This window comes from Pipistrellus hanaki, assembly GCF_964339955.1.
Source record: "Pipistrellus hanaki genome assembly, chromosome: 8".
Classification (NCBI taxonomy): Eukaryota; Metazoa; Chordata; class Mammalia; order Chiroptera; family Vespertilionidae; genus Pipistrellus; species Pipistrellus hanaki.
The window spans coordinates 55,808,790-55,825,846 of record NC_140510.1 but is presented as its reverse complement, the minus strand read 5'-3'; the positions used below and the strand labels follow the sequence as shown (position 1 = coordinate 55,825,846).

The 17,057-nt window shown below is 55.8% G+C and overlaps 1 protein-coding gene across 50 annotated transcripts in view; it reads left to right on the top strand.

Annotated features, from left to right (window-relative positions):
- LRRFIP1 (LRR binding FLII interacting protein 1) overlaps positions 1 to 17,057 on the top strand; it is a 111,595-nt gene that overhangs the window by 39,660 nt on the left and 54,878 nt on the right. For 33 of the 50 annotated variants that reach the window (XM_084892739.1, XM_084892731.1, XM_084892750.1 and 30 more), the window contains exon 2: positions 14,129 to 14,215. In XM_084892739.1, the coding sequence (XP_084748865.1) occupies positions 14,129 to 14,215 (87 nt within the window). Of the gene's footprint in view, positions 1 to 669; positions 1,011 to 14,128; positions 14,216 to 17,057 lie in introns of those variants that run through there. The other 17 variants (XM_084892754.1, XM_084892710.1, XM_084892751.1 and 14 more) reach the window with 12 other exon arrangements.

The window sequence follows — 17,057 nt, the reverse complement described above, 5'->3', positions numbered from 1 at the left end:
ACACGCCCCGGCTCTGAGCCACCGGATCCGCGCCGAACGCTGGCTCTGCGTTCTCCGCCGTCCCCCGCCGGCCGACAGGGAGGCGGGCGAGGGCAGGCCCGGGGCACTTGCTCTTACCCCCGCGGGCCGCGCACTTTCGTTGTCCTGCAAGCCCGCCCCTTTCGGGGAGACGCGTTCACGGGGGTCCCCGGCCGGCAGGTGGTGCTGGGCTGGGGCTGAGGCTGCCAGGTCCGTAGCTGCTCCCGTTGGCCTGAGTTTGGGGGACGTCGCGGGGTGTAGCCCGCAGGACTGTAGCCCGCCGGGGCCGGCCGGCGGTGCGGACCGCGGGGACTGGAGTTGGGGGTTCGGAGGCAGCTCGCCCCGCCCCATAGGCCCCGCCCCCCATGAGCCCCAAGCGGAACCCTGCCCCGCGCGGTCCCCGCCAGCTTTCTTTTCCCACAGCCTCTCCACCAGCCCTTCCCGCGCCTGTGGGCGGGGCCGGCTGTGTCCTTTAGGCCCCCGTCCCCCTCCCGCTTCCCCACACACACACCCCGCCTTCCGGTGGATTCCCGGGTGATGGATAACCCGCAGCTGGGACGCGGGGCGGGGCGCGCTCCGAGGACGGGGCGGGCAGGTCGAGGGTGGAGGTGGGGCGCGGACGGGGGCGGGGCCGTCGGGGCGGGGCGCGCGGGGAAGGCCGCGCCTCTGCGCCGGGGGCCCCCCCACCGGCCGGGCCACCTGCGTCACGCCCATGCGGCCGCGCCCGCCCGAGCCGGGAAGCGGGGAGGGCGCCTCCGCCTGGGGAAGGGCGCGTCCGGGCCGTCGCGGGGCCGTCTGTGGGCTGAGCCGCCGCGCTGGGGATGCAGCTGAGCTGAGAGCCTGCGCCCGCGGACCCGACAGCCCGCGATCCCTGAGATCCCGGACCTTCCCCGGCGGTGAGCGGAGTGGGACGTGCGGCCGGCAGGATGACCAACCCGGCGGCCACGCAGAACAAGGAAATAGACTGCCTGAGCCCAGAAGCTCAGAAGCTGGTAAGGGGAAACTTCCGCTTCTGGCTCCGGGCGTTGGGTCCTTGTGGACTACGTCTAAGGTCCAGGGCCGTGGGCACCTTTGGCTGCACCGATGTGGGGTGGGCTCCGCCTGGCCGGGGTCCCCTGAAAGGAAGCCCCCCGCCCCACGCGAGGATGTGCCGGGGGGGGGGGGGGGGGCGCGGCCCGCTCCGCGTTTGGTGCGTCCCGCTCCTCCTGCGAGGAGAGCAGGTTTCATTGGACGGCGCCCCTCCCCGGGGCGAAGGGACCTGTGACCGGTTCTGCCAGCTGTGTGGCCGGGCGGAGGCCTGAGACCCGCGCTCTGGCTGGACTCTGGACTCTAGTGTTTAGCTCTAGAGGGTCCCTCCAAGCTGGTAGTTTGGTATTTTACAAAATACAGCGCTAGGAACTGGTGTCCAGAGCCGGGACCTGGGCTGTTCTGAGCACTTACCCTGCTCTGGACCTTCGACCCGAACAGGACTAATCCCCCTCCCCCAAGGACCCCAGTCCCCAAATAGACTCTGGCCCGTCTCCTGGGATCCGAGGGTCCCTCCCCCAAGGACTCCAGTCCCCAAATAGACTCTGGCCTGTCTCCTGGGATCCGGGGGTCTGGACAGGACCCTGCAGGAATTCACAATTATCTGGCTTAACACTCATGGATGTGGGGTATTTGGGTTAGAATTGGACTGGGGTGGGGTGGGGTAGGGAAGGTTGGTAATTACCCACTGCCCTGAGGCTTGGGGTTGGTCCTGAATATCTAAAGGTGAGAGGATGGATGCACTTTGTAAAGAAACACTTAACAATGTTTGAAGTTTATACTACAGAGAACTTGAGCCCAAAACAATCACTCCTTCACCAGGTAGGAATTAACCACCTGCTGGGTGTTTGTGAGGGGTTCAGAATGAAAAGACTGTCCTTACCTTGAAGGAGTGTCCCAGTAGGTAAGCACCAGAGGAGTGCGCCCTTGGGAGTTAACTTCCTTGCTGAGGATGGTCAGGTAGGTTCTTAGTGTCCATTTTACCGTGCTGCTTCTGTGACCTCATACAAAGCTTCCGCTGTGGGCCAGACCTTTGCCACTGGTTCCTACCCCTTAACCCAGTGGGTTTAGGGACCTGGGAACCTGCAGAGAGACCTGGACTCCCCGTCAGGGAAGGGCCCTTGGAGAAGGAAGGGCGAAATGCGGCTAGAGGCCAGCGTTCCCTTAGATGGCCAGGACTGATGATGTTAATCCTGGCGAGATTCTGGCTCAGAGGAAGGAACTCTGGGCGGGGACTTTTTGAAGAAGAAAAGAGTAAGCGTGGAGAACGGGGATGTGAGGAAGGGAGGGACCTGTCCCTCAGAGGAACGAGTAGAAATAGTACCTGGCTCTGGAATCACAGGCAGAAAAGTCTCCTTAACCCTTCACGTACCGTGACCCTTGACTGGGTCTGGGTGAGACGCCTGCTTCATAGAAATAGGGGAGAGGGGAGTCTGGGCCGGGCCCTGAGGGAGGAGGTGCTCCATCCTCACTGGCCCACCATCCCCCCGTCCAGCGATGTTCAGTCCGTGTGCCGCAAGATGTTTTGAAACATGCAATACCTGTTTGATCAGGGGCACTGACCTGCTCTCCCTTAGATTATCAAATTTAAACACGACAGCAGTCCATACAACAATAGCCCTCCAGTGTGCATGAATCAAAAGCACACTGACTTTTTTTCGTCAGATTGGCAGAAAATACGTATTTTGGTGAGCCGCAGAATTTTAGTAATTAATATATGCTGTGCCATGGGATGGAAAAGGTTGAAAATCGCTGCCCTACCAATTCCAGGATCCAGTAAGTTCTGAAAACCAAAAGTTGTTGCTTTTTTGGGTACGTTTGTGGCAGAATTCATTTGGCAGTGAGACCTGTCCTGGCTGGTGGGCGTGAAAACATCCATACATTTCTCTGCAGCCCCGTTAACGGTCTTGGTTAAAGGGTGTAACTCAGGATTGTGGCAGAATGTATGGTGGCCTTTCTAGTTGAAGCCTGACACATACCTGGTTCTGGGATTTCCAGTAAGCAACTGTGAACCTGTGTGAGGGTTGTTTTTAGTAAACGATAGCAAACACTCTTGGAGAGTGAGGGTGGGAGCAGCCGTAGAAGGGAGTCACCCCGCAGCCGCCCTGGGCGCGGCAGTGTTCCGGCAGGAGGCCTCTGGGATTTTCCTTCTGTTCGTTTGGCTCCGGTTGTGTCCTCCACTACGTGAGCCTGTTGTCCTGGGAACGGGGGTCTGCAGTGGGGAAGGAGGGCTGGGGGCCACCCCAGGGCCAGAGGAGAGCCAGGGCTGGCAGGAGGAAGCAGGATTGCCAAGCTCCACCTCACTTGGCAAAGCAAACAGCAGGACGAGGGTGGGAGCCCAGCTCCTTCATGACAGTCGGTGCCAGCCGTGGGAGGGGCAGTGTGGAAACCAAGCACTTCTCTCACTTTTGTAACTTCCCATGTTTGAGAGGGGTTGTGTCACCTCTGGTGGCTTTCCACATCCTGACTAGCATGAGCTGACAAACATCAGTCCTGTCCGGAGAGAGGCTGTCTGGGTAGAGCGGGGGCACGGTCTCCCAAGCCCCATCTCACTAGGGACCGGTGCCAGGGTGCCTACCTGAGTGGGAGTGGGGACGAGTGTGGGGACGAGGCGGTGCTCTGGGCGGGTCCTGCCGGGGTTCAGCCGGAGACGGTCGAGTCCTGAGAGCCCGTAGTTTGTTTTAGATGGGCCACTTCCTCAAGCAGGCACGTTATAGAAACACTAAGTTAGGTCTTTTCTCACATAGTAAGAGTGTCCCACGAGGGCAAAGATGGGGACTTAAATTTCCCTTTTTCTTTAAGAGTTAGTTTCTGTGCAGCCAGAAATAATGTCACAGAGCGGAAGCCTCCTCAGTAAAAAAAAAAAACACAAAAAAAACCTTTCAAACCCTGCAGTCTAAACTGCCTCTCTTTTGCTGAGCACAGGAAATCCAGTTATTTATAGTTGCAACACTGTTTTCTCTCAAAGCTGATTGGACTGTTACCTGTTGGCGTGAGGGCCTTATCTCGTTTGTACAGGTCTGTGAGGTTGCCGTTGGTATGATGTGTTTGCTCCTCAAAAGGCAATGTTGGAGAGGAATGCCTTATCCCTGACAATCGAGCTGTGTGACTCAGAGAGGAAGCGTGTATGACTGGTTACTCACATGCCAGTTTCCAAAATCTCCGTTCGTGTTTGCGAATGTTGATCCCGGAGGCCCCGGGCCGTAGGTGTGAATTGCTAACCTGTGAGGGAATACGCCTGGTATATCCGCCTGGTGTATCCTGCTGTACCTCGGTTGTGGGGTAGGCAGGAGAGACCTTTTATTGCCTCGCTGTTTTAACTCGATAGGGTTCTCTTTTTTGAATAAAGACACTTATTTTTATGAAATGGATTTACTAGGACTTTCATTATTCAAACTATCTAGGTAAACTTAAGTAAATTAACTTGTTTCTCCTGAGTTAAACAAAGGATTACTTTGACTACATCCAAAATTTAATCATTCACAATTGCCGGGCATATGGCCGCAGACCAACACTGAAGTGTGTGTGTCCTGTCCCCCCCCACCCCACCCCCAGCTCCAAAACTAACAAGAACCCCAGGACACAGGTGTGTGTTCCGAGACCCACTCATTCGGGGGCCAGGAGGGAGGGCAGCGTTGCAATGGTTTCCTCCTTAAGGCTGTAACTTCGCTTTAAAGCAGTTTTGCCTTGAATCTGAAGAACAGCTACTTTGTAATAGAGACCTAATGAATCGTAAATGACGGTAGTGAGGATTTGTTTTAAATTTTGACCCCAATCTTTCATGTCTGTGTTAGTGTGGTAGAGCTTATGAAAGAAAGCAGCATCCTTTCTGATCCTCGCATCTTTTTCCTCATCTGTGGTGCCTGGGTGTGTAGCCTTCTTGTCTCTGCTGCCCTTAGCCCTGAGCTGAGCTGAGCGAGCTGAGCTGAGCTCACACTGCTGGGCCTGCAGCTGTGGTGCTAGTCACAGTCACTGTAGGTAGCATTTCCCAATCCCCACCCCCCCTCCCCCCCGTGTCTGCCTTGCCAACAGTTTCCTGTGGCGCCTTCCCTAGTCCTGGCCACCACCTCATGAGGCTTGGTGATCTCCACTTGCAGATAAAGAGGAAACGGAAAGGTCAGGGGAATTTCCCAAGTCCACACAGCCAGCAGGAAGGGGGCCCTCTGACGGAGCTGGTGCTGATGGCTGTCACCGCTGTGCACAGCGCCAGGCAGGGTCTCAGGCTGGAGACTGCCATTGGCTTCTCGCAGCTCCCCGGCCCCACACGCAGGATCGGGTCCGAGGGGCTTCTTTTTCCTGACAGGGCCCTTCAGATCCCAGCCCTTGCTTCTGAGTGCCTATCGAGACCTCTTCATTGTATCAAATGCCTCGTTTCTATTTCTGGGAGTTTTCAAAACTTTTCAAAACAAAAGAACACTCGATGGACTGAAGTTTTCTAAATATGGAAGAGAATACCAGAAACGGGAGGGCCGCAGACATGTCTCCTTTTTCCAGTTTGTGTGCTGGACTCCCTTTGTCACTATCAGTCACTGTGTCAGCCCTCACAGGAACCCCAGGAGCTGAGCCTTTTCCCCGAGTGGCTCCTCCCTAACCCCGTGCCACCCAGACAGCCCCCTGGAGGGTGGAAATGATGGCTTCTCCTTCTTCCCTGGCTAGTTCCGGGACTGGCTTTGGACACAGGGAAGACTGTCAGTAGTTGTGTCCGCCTAATAGAGGAGAGCGTGGTGCTGTGAGAGTCCCCCTTATTCTGAGAGGGAAAATGCTTTGTGACACCTTGACGGGGCAAGGTCTGCAGGGAAGACCCTACGTGGAGCAGAGAACAGGGAACTAGGAACGAGAAGGGGGAGGTGCCCAGATGCCAGGGCTGCAGGGAACCTGTCACCTGGAGAGCCACACAGGTGCGCGGGCTGCTCTCACCTGTCAGCCCCATGCATGGTGATGGGTGGCCGTCATGCTCTTGTCCGTAGTTCCAGCAGCTCTCGTTGAGGCTGGTGAAGGAAATGTGAACACTCACTCTTCTCAGAAAAAAATAGTTCACATGTGTTCACAGCCAGAGGAGGAAGTGATTTTCTTGGAGGGTAATGTGCAGCGTCGCTACCCACCCTCAGGACTGAGCCGAAAGTTCCGAGTCATTGCACTCAGATAAAATAACGTTAATAATTTTGATCCTGGTTAATGTAAGTTAGTTGTTTTGGTATGTAGGGTACTTTTAAGAAGTTTGTTATCCTGAAACTTTTAAGAAGTTTATTATTCTGAGATTCCCAGCGGCACCGTGGGGAGAGGTTGGCAGTGCTTGACCCCTGGTGTGGAGATGACCTTTCAGAGGCAACGGAAGCACCTCGAGGTGCCCAGCCCTAAAATGAGGGCTGATGTTCGGAAGGGACACAGCTTGTCCGAGCTCATGTCACTGGTCAGGGGTAGAGCCAAGATTGGTGGCGTGGTCTTGAGACAATGTCCCTCTGTGGAAGCTCCAGGAGAGACCGAGAGGCGGCAGTCTGGACAAAGGTGTCACCCATTGCTTCTTGAGCTGTTTGTCCAGGTGCCCCAGGAGTGGGGGGGGGGGGGGGGGAGGGGGGTGTTCCAGCTCTGTGGGGCCCAGGCCCGGTCACGATCAGCTTGGCGAGATAATGGCTTCTTTGAAGGCTGCCGTCTTATCACAGAATTCCATGATAATTTTAACGTGTGCTCCATAGCTTACCTGAGTTGCTTTCTATGGAAACATAATATTAAACTTCAAAGAGTTACACTTTAGTCTTTAACTTGGTGTCCTTCAATTCTTCAAGGAAAAGTGATACATTGTGGCATGTTTATTTTCTGGCTTACGCACTGGCCTCCAGATCTGTGCCCTGAGCCTGTGGCCACGCTGTTTGAACAAGTGTGGCCGAGCGGCAGCCGTCCGGCCTCCGTTCCTTTCCAGGTTTAAAGCTGTAGTTCTCGCCCTGTCAGACCCCAGGCCTCTTTTTTATTACACATATTTTAACATCTTCATTATGAACCTGAAATTAAATTCATTGATGGTAACATCTGCCAGCCTATATAATATCATGTCAATAGAATGTTTCACTGAACATTAAAAAGATGCAAAAGGAAGGTAAGTTGCAATACTGGAATTCCAGAGAATTTCAATGCTGGTGCAGCCTGCAGACACATCCTCGCTGCAGAAGGCAGATTGATAGAGACGCACCGTCCTCACACCCAAGCAGCTAGTGGTGACTTGACATCCCAAAATTATGACTGACCCTTAGGAAAGTTCTGAACAAAATCAAGTGTAATCTTCCCTTGCTTTCCTGCTGATTGCATTCCTGGGATAGTCAATGCGCGTTAAAACTGTGCAGAACACGTTTTGAGCTTATGTGTAAGTTAGAATCAGTTTGTCCATCTGAAAGTGATCAAGTGCTTCTTCTGTCTGCCTGATGGCCAGTGAGAAAGGTCCTCATTGGGCAGCCTGTCTCTGCAGGCCGGTGCCTTGCCCCTAAATGCCATTAGTACCCCCTCCAAACACTGTGACACCCCCCCTCCAACACACCACGATTTCCAAAATACTCTCTCAGAGTTGGCATCACCCAGTCCACTTGGCTGCTTTGAATAGCAGGTTATTTTTAGACTCTACTCAGTGCATGTGAGAGTCTGGGGGTTTACATAGAAAACAAAAGTCGGTGGCTGTTTCCACTTCCTGCAGCAAAGGCGGCTCAGGGAAAAGGCTGTTGCAGGCCGCCTGCTCCGGGCATTGTCAGTCCCTCAACGCGGGCCTGCACGTGTGAGCTCCGGGGTCTCAGGCCCATCCCCTGGGAGCTGTGTTCCTTTGTCACTGCAGGAAGGAATCACATGGACAGAAGTCCCCTGCTTGTTTCTGGGACTAAAGAGGTTTTGTCACCACTTCAGGCACAATATTCCTCTCACACAGACAAGGAGTGAACTTTAAATGCATCCTTAAGCTTCTCCTGGGAGGTTGTAAGCTGTAGCTATGGCATGTGGCCGGACAGGAATTCTGCTTGCTTATCAGAAGAATTCTCCAGCCTGGAGGCCAAAGTGGATGCGCATGGTCAGTGTTAAAGCTCCATCGAATGCCGTGCAGACAACAAACTGCTCGTCTCTCTCAGCCCCACGCGGCATCATTCCCACTTGGCATCTGCGGCAACGCACCAGGGAGGTGGCTGTCATGGGGTCCCGCGGGGTGTCCAGGCCCAGCCCTCTCTCTCCTGATCCAGGTGGTGCTCTTCACATTGCTGACAGTTCCCTCCCAAACAGCTCCTGGAGTGTCAGCGCCCGGCACCACGGAGCCTGTGGCCATGCGCACGCCAGCCACGAGCTGTGGGTGTCCCCGGGCTCTGGCTTCCCCAGCTGCCATCGCGCTGCCTTTCCTGACCCCACGGCTCTCTCCGGGAGGAGGAGATGGCGAAAGCACGTCTCAGCCCATTTCTGAAGAGTCGCCAAACCTGAGGCTCATGAACCCCTCCATCTTCCACGTGGCACGTGAGCCCTGGGTAGCTACGGAGTACAGAGCAGAGTGAGAGCTGGCTCTCTGGTTGCGGGTGCGGTGCTGTGGGATGGAAACTCCGCTCTGTGAGAGTCCCAGGGACGCTCCGAAGCTCAGGACAAGTAGAGACAGAGCCAGGAGTCCCTGACGAGGTGCTGGGCTCATGGAGGAGCGAGTCTGCCTCCTGCCCTCACCCCTGTCCTCCCCGAGAGCCAGGACTCCTCCCCGAGAGCCAGAGACATGTATGTCTCTGCTCTCTGAGGAGCATCGTGGGTGGGGGGGCATCTGGGTAAACGGGCAGAGCCACAGGAAGGACACAGACGTCCCCACGCAGGGTGCCAGGCAGCACTTCCTGCCACTTACAAACCCTCCGCCACAGGCAGGAAGACGGTGTGACGGCAGCCACATGCGAGCTCAGCGAGGGCACGGCACGCCTCTGCCGGGCTCTCCCTGCTTCCTGGCCAGTTGCTTCTCTGTCCAGCTCCGCCGGCCTCAGTCCCCGCGGAGTGGGGCTCTCCCAGCTCCCTGACCCCGGAAAGGAGCAGCCCTCTTCTTCTGAGGAAGCTGTTATCTCTGGAATTCCTGGCTCGGAGCTGGCCTGTCGAGCGCTGGCGGGACAGGTGTGCTTCTGATTGTTTATCCCGAGGCCTCTGCGTCCTGTTCCAGGGAAACCCTCTTCGGTGCAGGAGGTTGGGTTAGACCTGCAGGTCATCAACCCATCACTAAGGTGATGCCTGCTGTGCCGTGATTTCCCAGCAGAGCTCTGCAGCCTTGGCCCAGCCTGGCCCCGTCTGTGCCGCCCCAGAGGTCAGGTCACAGGGAGCAGTGTCTCTTCCCAGCCAGCCTGTGCGCCCCCTGGCTGGTCCCCTGGCCGATCGCATCTGTGGCCTCAGCTGGTCACTGGAGGGCTGGCCTGCGGGACCCTGGCCGGGAGGGCTGGGCTGAGGCTCAGATCTGGGCTTCTCGGTGCACCATGTTTAGCATCCCTCATGCATCGTGTCAGAGTGCTGTCATGTTTGTCTGTGGTCAAGTAAAATGTAAAAGTGGAACTTTGGAGTCAAAGGTTCCAATTTTTAGAATTATAGTGAGGCAGCTTAGGTGATAAATGGTGTCTTCCCATCCCCAAACCCAGGTCCATAAAGCTCTGCTGACTGGATTCCAGGCCAGGCCAGGAGGATCCGTGGGGGAGGGGCTGGCGTGTCCCCTGTGTGGGGGATGGGACTGGCATTCCCGGCCATTCCCAGCTGCACTGTGGGTGTGCCTGAGAAAGCCAGGGAGCCTGGATCTCGTCAGAGGAGCCCTGGCTGGTCTGTGCCTCCATCAGAGCTAAGAGGGGGCCTGGGTTTCCTTGGGTGGGGGCACAGCACTGCACGCTGTAGCAGCAGAACCCAGCCACCTTCCAGCCGCAGGGAGCATGGTTTTGGTTTGGGGTCCCTTTATTTTCTTCCTTCCTGTCCCCCTTCACCCCCTCCCTCCTTCTGTTATCCCTACCCCCCTTCCCTTCCAGGCCCCCCTCCTCGACTTCCTTCCTTCCTTCCAAAAATGTTGCTATTTATTTCAAAACTGTCAGGCAACCAGACGTAATTGGGATGACAGAAAGCAGAGGTCCCCACACTTGAGCGGGGGCATGTGGAAGCCCAGATGGCTGCCGCCCCCCCAGGTTCTGACTCAGGGGGCCCGGGTGGGGCCTCAGGTGCTGCATCTCGGACAGGTCCCCGTGAGGCCCCTGTCCTGGGAAGGACACTGTGACCACCATTGGTTTAAAGAGCCCATGTCCCACCTCCAGCCCTAACAACCCTCCCCTTACAGCCATGTGGACCCCACCGTCCCCACCCAGGTTATGTTAAGGCAGATCTGAGCAAAACCATAGCATTTCATCCTCAACATTTGAATGTGTATCTCAACAAGGATGGTATCGGGCAGAGGAGGGAGGTTCAGGGCCCAGACCTCAGGCTGAGGCGACGAGCTGCGGGCTTGTGGCCACCGCCTGCACGTAGGGGAGAGAGCGGCCTGGGACCCTGGGGCCATGCAGCCGGCCCAGTCGGAGCTGCTGGTGACCAGAGCCTGGAGAGCCAGCCAAGGTCGGAGGATGAGCTTGGGCGAAGTCATCAAGGGAGCGGCCAGCACATTCCCACTGACGGCTGGCTGGGGTGTCACAGTCCTGTATCTAAACTGTGTTTTCACACCCCAAGCAGTCTATCCTTTGTCTCCTAAATTCCACAGATCCGGGTGCTTTCCTCCATTGTTGTCATCTCCCTTGAGGTTGGGGGCTGGGGGCAGGTAACACGGAGGCCCTGCCCTAACCCCAAATCCCCAGGGCCTTGGAGGGGGTGGTGTGTCCAGGTTTTGAGCATCCTGTGCATGCGCCTCGGGGTGGTGGCCGGGTGGGGCTCTTCTCCAGGGTTGTCTGGCCTCCGGGACCACGTGGGTCTCTTTGGGACTGGGGGCCTCTGACCTCCCGCAGTGGCCTCACAGCTGAGCCTCATCATTGTCCTGCGGTCCAGCCAGCCCCGCCCGCTCATGTTCACGGCTCTTCCATCCGCCCAAAAGCAACCGCTTCTCACTTGCTGGGCTCCCCGCTGCCCTCCCCGCCCCTGTTCCTGCACCCAGAGAGATCTTTCTGTCAGAAGTCAGGCCCTGCTGTGTCCCCGCTTAAAAGCCTTCAGTGATTCTACGTTCCTTCAAGCTGAGGTTCCAGATACAGGAGCTGAGGGCTGGGCCTGGATAACCGGGAGCCGAGTCCCGCCCTCGGGACTTTCCTCCTGGCCAAATGCCCTGCCCCACACTCCCCGGCGGCCCTGGCTCTCTTCCTCTTTGCTCCTCAGGGTCTAGCTTAGGGCTTCTGTCCCTCCAGGAAGCCCTCCTGACACTAGCATTGGGTTAAGTTCCCGCCACCCCTCCACCCCCACTTGTCACTTGTTCATGGTCACCAATTGCTTCATCTGCATCCCAGGACTCTCAAAGCGCACCTTTAAAAGTCCTTCCCGGGCCCTGGGCAGTGCGGTGAGTTCCTGTGGCCGGGCTGGTGACCTGGGCTGGTGACGGCTGGTGAGTGGTGGCCCCTGCAAGCGAAGTACAGAAAGTGAAAGTAGCATTTGGAAACTCTTCAACCCTCTGACATGGCTGTGACCTCAGCATGCAAGTGTGTGTTGTACACAAGTGTCAACCGTGATGGATTTGCCAGGCACCGAGGAAGCGCTGGCCCGAGGCCCACTGGCCCCTGAACCGGCATCAGCAACTGGAGGGTGGGGCCGGGCTCAGGCGACTGGAGGGGATGAATTTGGGTTTGCATGTCACCTTGGCGGATCATTGCCATCTTGTGTTTTGTTCATGTAAAGACTCGCTCATATCAGATACATTCTCGCGTGAGTGATCGTTATCTCCTGGGCTCCGTTTCATGTTCTTGGCAATGTCAGCGTCTTAGGAAGAACCGTGCGATGAGGACTCGAGTTTCTCTTGGAGGATCTCAGGCTGGCGTTGGGTTATTCTGCTGATGATAGCCTCACAGGGTGAAGTTGCCTGTGCACGGGTTTCGTGCTGAAGGGCTGACCCGCAGGGGCCTCGGGCTCTCAGCCAGCGGCCCACAAGCATGATCCTTACCTCCTGCGTCCTGAGTGCTTTGCTGTCCCATGTACGAGTCCTGTGGGTGCTGCATAGGGCAGCGATGGCCAGGATTTGAAATTGCATGGAACTGCACATTTATCTCCTTTCTAAATCATATTCTGTGGGCCAAGTTGATCTTTCTTCGGGATTGGCTGGCTGTGTCCTTATGAGGAATTTATTTTATAACTTGGTTTTGTTCACGTGGTTCCTTTATCAACCAAGCTCATGTCCTTCAATCGGGGGTTGTCCTCAGGGATAGGACAGACTTGTCCGGCTGGACCTGAGGACCAGAGGGGACGGTGGACCGTGGCGGAAGCCCTTTGCTGGGCAGCTGGGGTCTGTTGGGACATTACCGCACTCCTGTCTCCCTCTGCCCGCCGCACAGCCCCTTCCTCTGTCTTACATTCCACCCCCTTCTTCCTCCATGCCCTCCCTTCTCTTTCCCAGCCCCCCTCCCAGCCTCACCCCAATCCCAGCTGGTGGGCTGTGGCCGCCTGGTCTGAGCCGGTGTAGACACTGAGCCCGCAGGCTGCTGCCCTCGGTGTGAGCGTCCTCGCTGGCCGCTCCATGGGGCTGGAGGAAGCCTGTAGCCAGTGCCAGTCTAATGGGCCTTCCCTGCTCTCCCCTCCCGCGCTGCCCCTCACACAGTGTTCAGAAAATTGAAAATGGCCGTGAGGAATCCACATGCTGACACGGCAGTGGTTTTGACACCTTGATTTGACACCTTGATGTGGTCGTGAACAAGCCAGTCAACCACTGACAGCTCAGCTGTGTGGTCAGTTTTCCTCTTAGATGAGAATTTAGAAAGAAGATGAACTTAATTCCCTACAAGCCTGGGATGGGGTCATGGGTGTCCCCTACCCCAGGACCCGCCGTCCCAGCATGAGCCTGCCACGCGGGAGCCCACCGCTGGGGAGACCCTGTGTGACCCGACACTCGGCCACCTCGCTGCTTGCTGGCCCACCGACCACCCCAGAAGCCAGTGCCATCCCCAGTGGCCCCGTTTTAAGGTTCCTCAGGGGACAGTGGGGTCGGCTGAAAAATGTGTCTACAGATCTGGTGGGAGAATTATGAGGGCAGCCCCGAAAACTAAGTGGATGGAAGGTGGAATGCATTTGATGCCAGGGAACCTGGACCCTGACAGGTTGTGCCATTTGCCTCCCGAATAGTGGGTGAGCATGAGGTTGTACAGCATGAAGCAGCGTTCAGGTGCCAGGCTCGCCGGCACTGGTTGGCCGGGGTCAGGCGTTTTAAACACTCCCAAGCAGAGTACGGGAAAACGGCCGCAAGCTGAAAGACAGATTCTTCTTTAACGTAATACTTCAACAGCTCTGGTCTTGGTCTTGAGAAAAGATGGCTCCCCAGCCCTGCAGGAGTGGAAGGGGAAGCTGAGGGCGGAGGGTTGTGGAGAGGGGACCGAACATGAGTTGTGGAAATCTGGGTCAGAGTCCCAGCCCTGTGCCCTCGGACACGTCTGACAGCCTCTCCCAGCCTCCGCTTCCTGCTCTGTAAAGGGAGGGACTGAACCAGGGACCCGTGGTCCCATCCTGCTCAAATGTTTCGCTTCATGCATTAGTCTGTTGTATCTTCAAAGGAAGGCAGACTGCCCAGGCCTGCCACTTGGTGGCTGGGTGACCTTGGGCACTTTCTCGGCGCCTTAGTCCCCTCATGTATAACCTGGGGGCGTTAATAGTGTCTACCTAATAGTGCTGTCGGTAGCAGTAACTCCTTCCCAGAGCTATGCGAGGAGCACATGGCTACTATAACGGAAGCCCTTAGAAGAGAGCCCGCGGCACTTGGTAAGGGCTCCATAAGTGGCGGCAGTCATTGTTACTTGTCACTGCCACGACCCTGGGCCCTTTTAACTCTTACGAGTCTGTGGTGGCATTCCTGTAGATCCGTTAACCTCTGGACAAGGTTTTCTTTCAGCAGCATCCTTGAGACCCAGGCCCTGGGAAGGGGCCCCCAGTCCGCGTTCTAACACCATTTCCCGGTGTGTTTCAGGCGGAGGCCAGGCTGGCAGCGAAGCGTGCGGCCCGCGCGGAGGCCCGAGAGATCAGGATGAAGGAGCTGGAGCGGCAGCAGAAGGAGGTAACGCCGACCTCTTCCTGGTTCTTTTCACGGGCGATTTAATGTGAGGTGGAGTGTGTGAGTCAGAGGCACCTGTCCGTCCGACACAGCTCATGATCGGAACGCCCCTGTGCCTGTGACTTATGCTCAAGGTCAGGCCAGGGAGGGTGCATAGCACAGATGCCAAGCATGCCTGTCCCAGGCGCCCGCCTGCGGGATCCGGACGGAGCCACCTGCCTGCATACTAGCAGGTCCACCCAGCCTGGCTTTCTGGCTCTGCACTTCAAGGTCTGTCTTCTGAATTTAAAATAGGAAAGAAGAACAGACGATTGGGTTTTTATACTAGCTAAACCGTTTTGTTTAAAAATGTTTCCCCTATGGTTTTACACTTTCTTTAAATTAAATCTTTATTGTTGAAAGTATTATGTAAGTCCCCTTTCCCCACCATTGACCCCTTATAGCCCTTCCCCACTGCCCACCCCAGGCCTTCACCACCCTATTGTCTGTGCCCATAGGTTATGCATGTAGCGTACAGACTCTTCCCACCACCGCCCCCTTCCCCGGTTTACACTTCTTAATAGGTTTCACAAAGCCTGAAGCCGAGGGCAGTACAGAGCACAGAGTAAGCGCCATGGATGCATAGCCAGGGAGGAAATGGCCGCCCTGGGAGAGCGGAGAGTGGTGTGTTTACACACCTGTGAAAGGTGTTTGCGACTTGTTTTCTTAATCTCGAGCTGGAGCCAGAAGTCATGTGGACAGCTGAGGGCTCTCTGCCTGGCAGTGAGAGCTCTGAGCTTTTCCATGACCTTGAGGTCGTGGGGGAATGAGGGCGTCCCTCGCCACGCCGCGGGACCCTGTGCTCCTGTGGGCCACGCCCTTGGAGACCACCTCCCTCCCCCCAGGCCCCACCGCAGGCTGCGCTTGTTCAGAAAATTCGAATGGAGTGTGTGGGAAAGAGCCGGCCAGCTGCCTTCCCCGGGGCTGGCTTGTGTACACAGTCTTGTTTGGTTGCTCAGGCAAATTGTAAGAGTCCAGCTGATGTTTTAAAACTTGTGAGATTTCAGAGGGAAAATCTAGATTTCCAGGTTCTCTTAAAACCATTGCAGATTCCGCCACTTTCCTGTAGGATGAGGCTCCAGACATGGGTGACTCGGGGTCACTCTCTGCCTGAGGGTCTGTCACTCCCTGTGGGGGGGTGTCCCTGGGGGAGGGTCATGGCCAGAGGTGAATATGGGGAGGAAACCCGTCCTTGTGGTTTGAGGAATGGGTAGAAGGTCATTAGAAACTCCAGCCCGGAGAGGACCGGGTCCCCGAGAGGCCACCCCGCACAGTGTTGTTGGGAAGGGACTGTGTTGTAGGTCACACTTGTGCTGTGTTTCTCTGTGAATATAGGCTAAACAAGTGTTTGCAAGTAGGTTCTCCTCCTTGTTGGAAATACAAATACAGTTGGAAGCAAGTTCTGGTGTTCATGATATAGAATTAACTTAGTACTTCAATTGTTTGTACTTTTTTCTCTTAAGTCACTGGAAGGAGCGTGGGGTTAGCGTTTTCTCAGTGCCCTGCCCCCTAGAGTTGCATTGATCATTTTTAAATTGGAAACATGATTCGGACTTTGAAACTTCCTGAGGCCCAATGATTCTCTGGAAGCACCTTCCTGTCTGTTATCTTGGTTGAGGACAAGGACTGGAACCTGATCAGTACCTGCCCACGAACTCGGGGGGGGGGGGGGGGGGGGAGTGAGCCTGACCTGGAGTGACTCTTGAGGTTCATGCAAAGAAGCATTTTTTAATCCGAAGCTAAGTGTTTGGGCTGGGACGTGGAGACAGGAGCAGGTCTTGTTTAGCAGGCCCTCGTCACATCCTGAGAGAGCGTCCCCCGAGCTTGGGAGCCATCCTGACACCAGCAGCCTCTGCCCACTCGGACGGACTCAGGTATACATCGCAGCCTTCGGACGCCACCCTATAGGATAGTCTGAACTAGAAGAACTGGATATTTTGAATGACAAGCTGCTTTTTCAAACCACCTGTGTCAATGTCCCTTTAAATACTTCTGTTCATTCAGTAGACACTTGCAGGCCCTCTGGGAGCCCCTCCCCTCTGCTTTGGAAATCTGGGTGGCCGTGGGCATCTGGGCAGAGGGCCTCAGAGGTCAGGGTGCCCACACAGTGGGCAGAGGCCCATTCTCAGGATGCATCACCATTTGCGGAGGCAGGTGCCAGCACCAGAAGCCTCCCACCCTCTCGGTGGCTAATGGTTTTGATCGGCTTTCCCAGTTGCTCCAATAGCTCCCAGTCCTTTTTTTATCGAGGTCTTAAAAGAGCTCTAAGAAGAGTTTGCCCCAAGTTTCTGTTGCTGTGCCAGGTTTTGCCACGGTGATTGAGTTTCAACACGGGATCGCCCCTCCTCCCCCAACTGTCCCCTGAGCTCTGTTGTTGGGGCTGCACCAGCAGCTCAGGAGAGAGGGGACAGTGAGGCTTAGGCATCTGACCTTGGTGTTCATGGTGGTGTTAGTCACCATTTTTATAGCTTTTCTCACATTTAAGAGAAAGTGACTTTCGCCAAGTATACAGTGTAACATTTGTACAAAATCAGGATGAAAATGAGTTACAGTGTATGTCAGGCATTTCAAACTCGTGGCCGTGGCCGGCGGGCCGCATGCCTTGGCCCCTGTGCGTACATATCTGTCTTCCAAATTATACATTTAGATAAAATATATCCTCTCCTCATTTACAGACAGAATTAATTTAAATGTGCACTCCATAACCTAAGCAGGTTCTTGCAAAGTTCTTGATTTAGAGAATAAAAATGAAGTGGAATTAAGCCAGGAAGCCATGTGTTTGAATGGCTTCCTTTAAACACCCAGC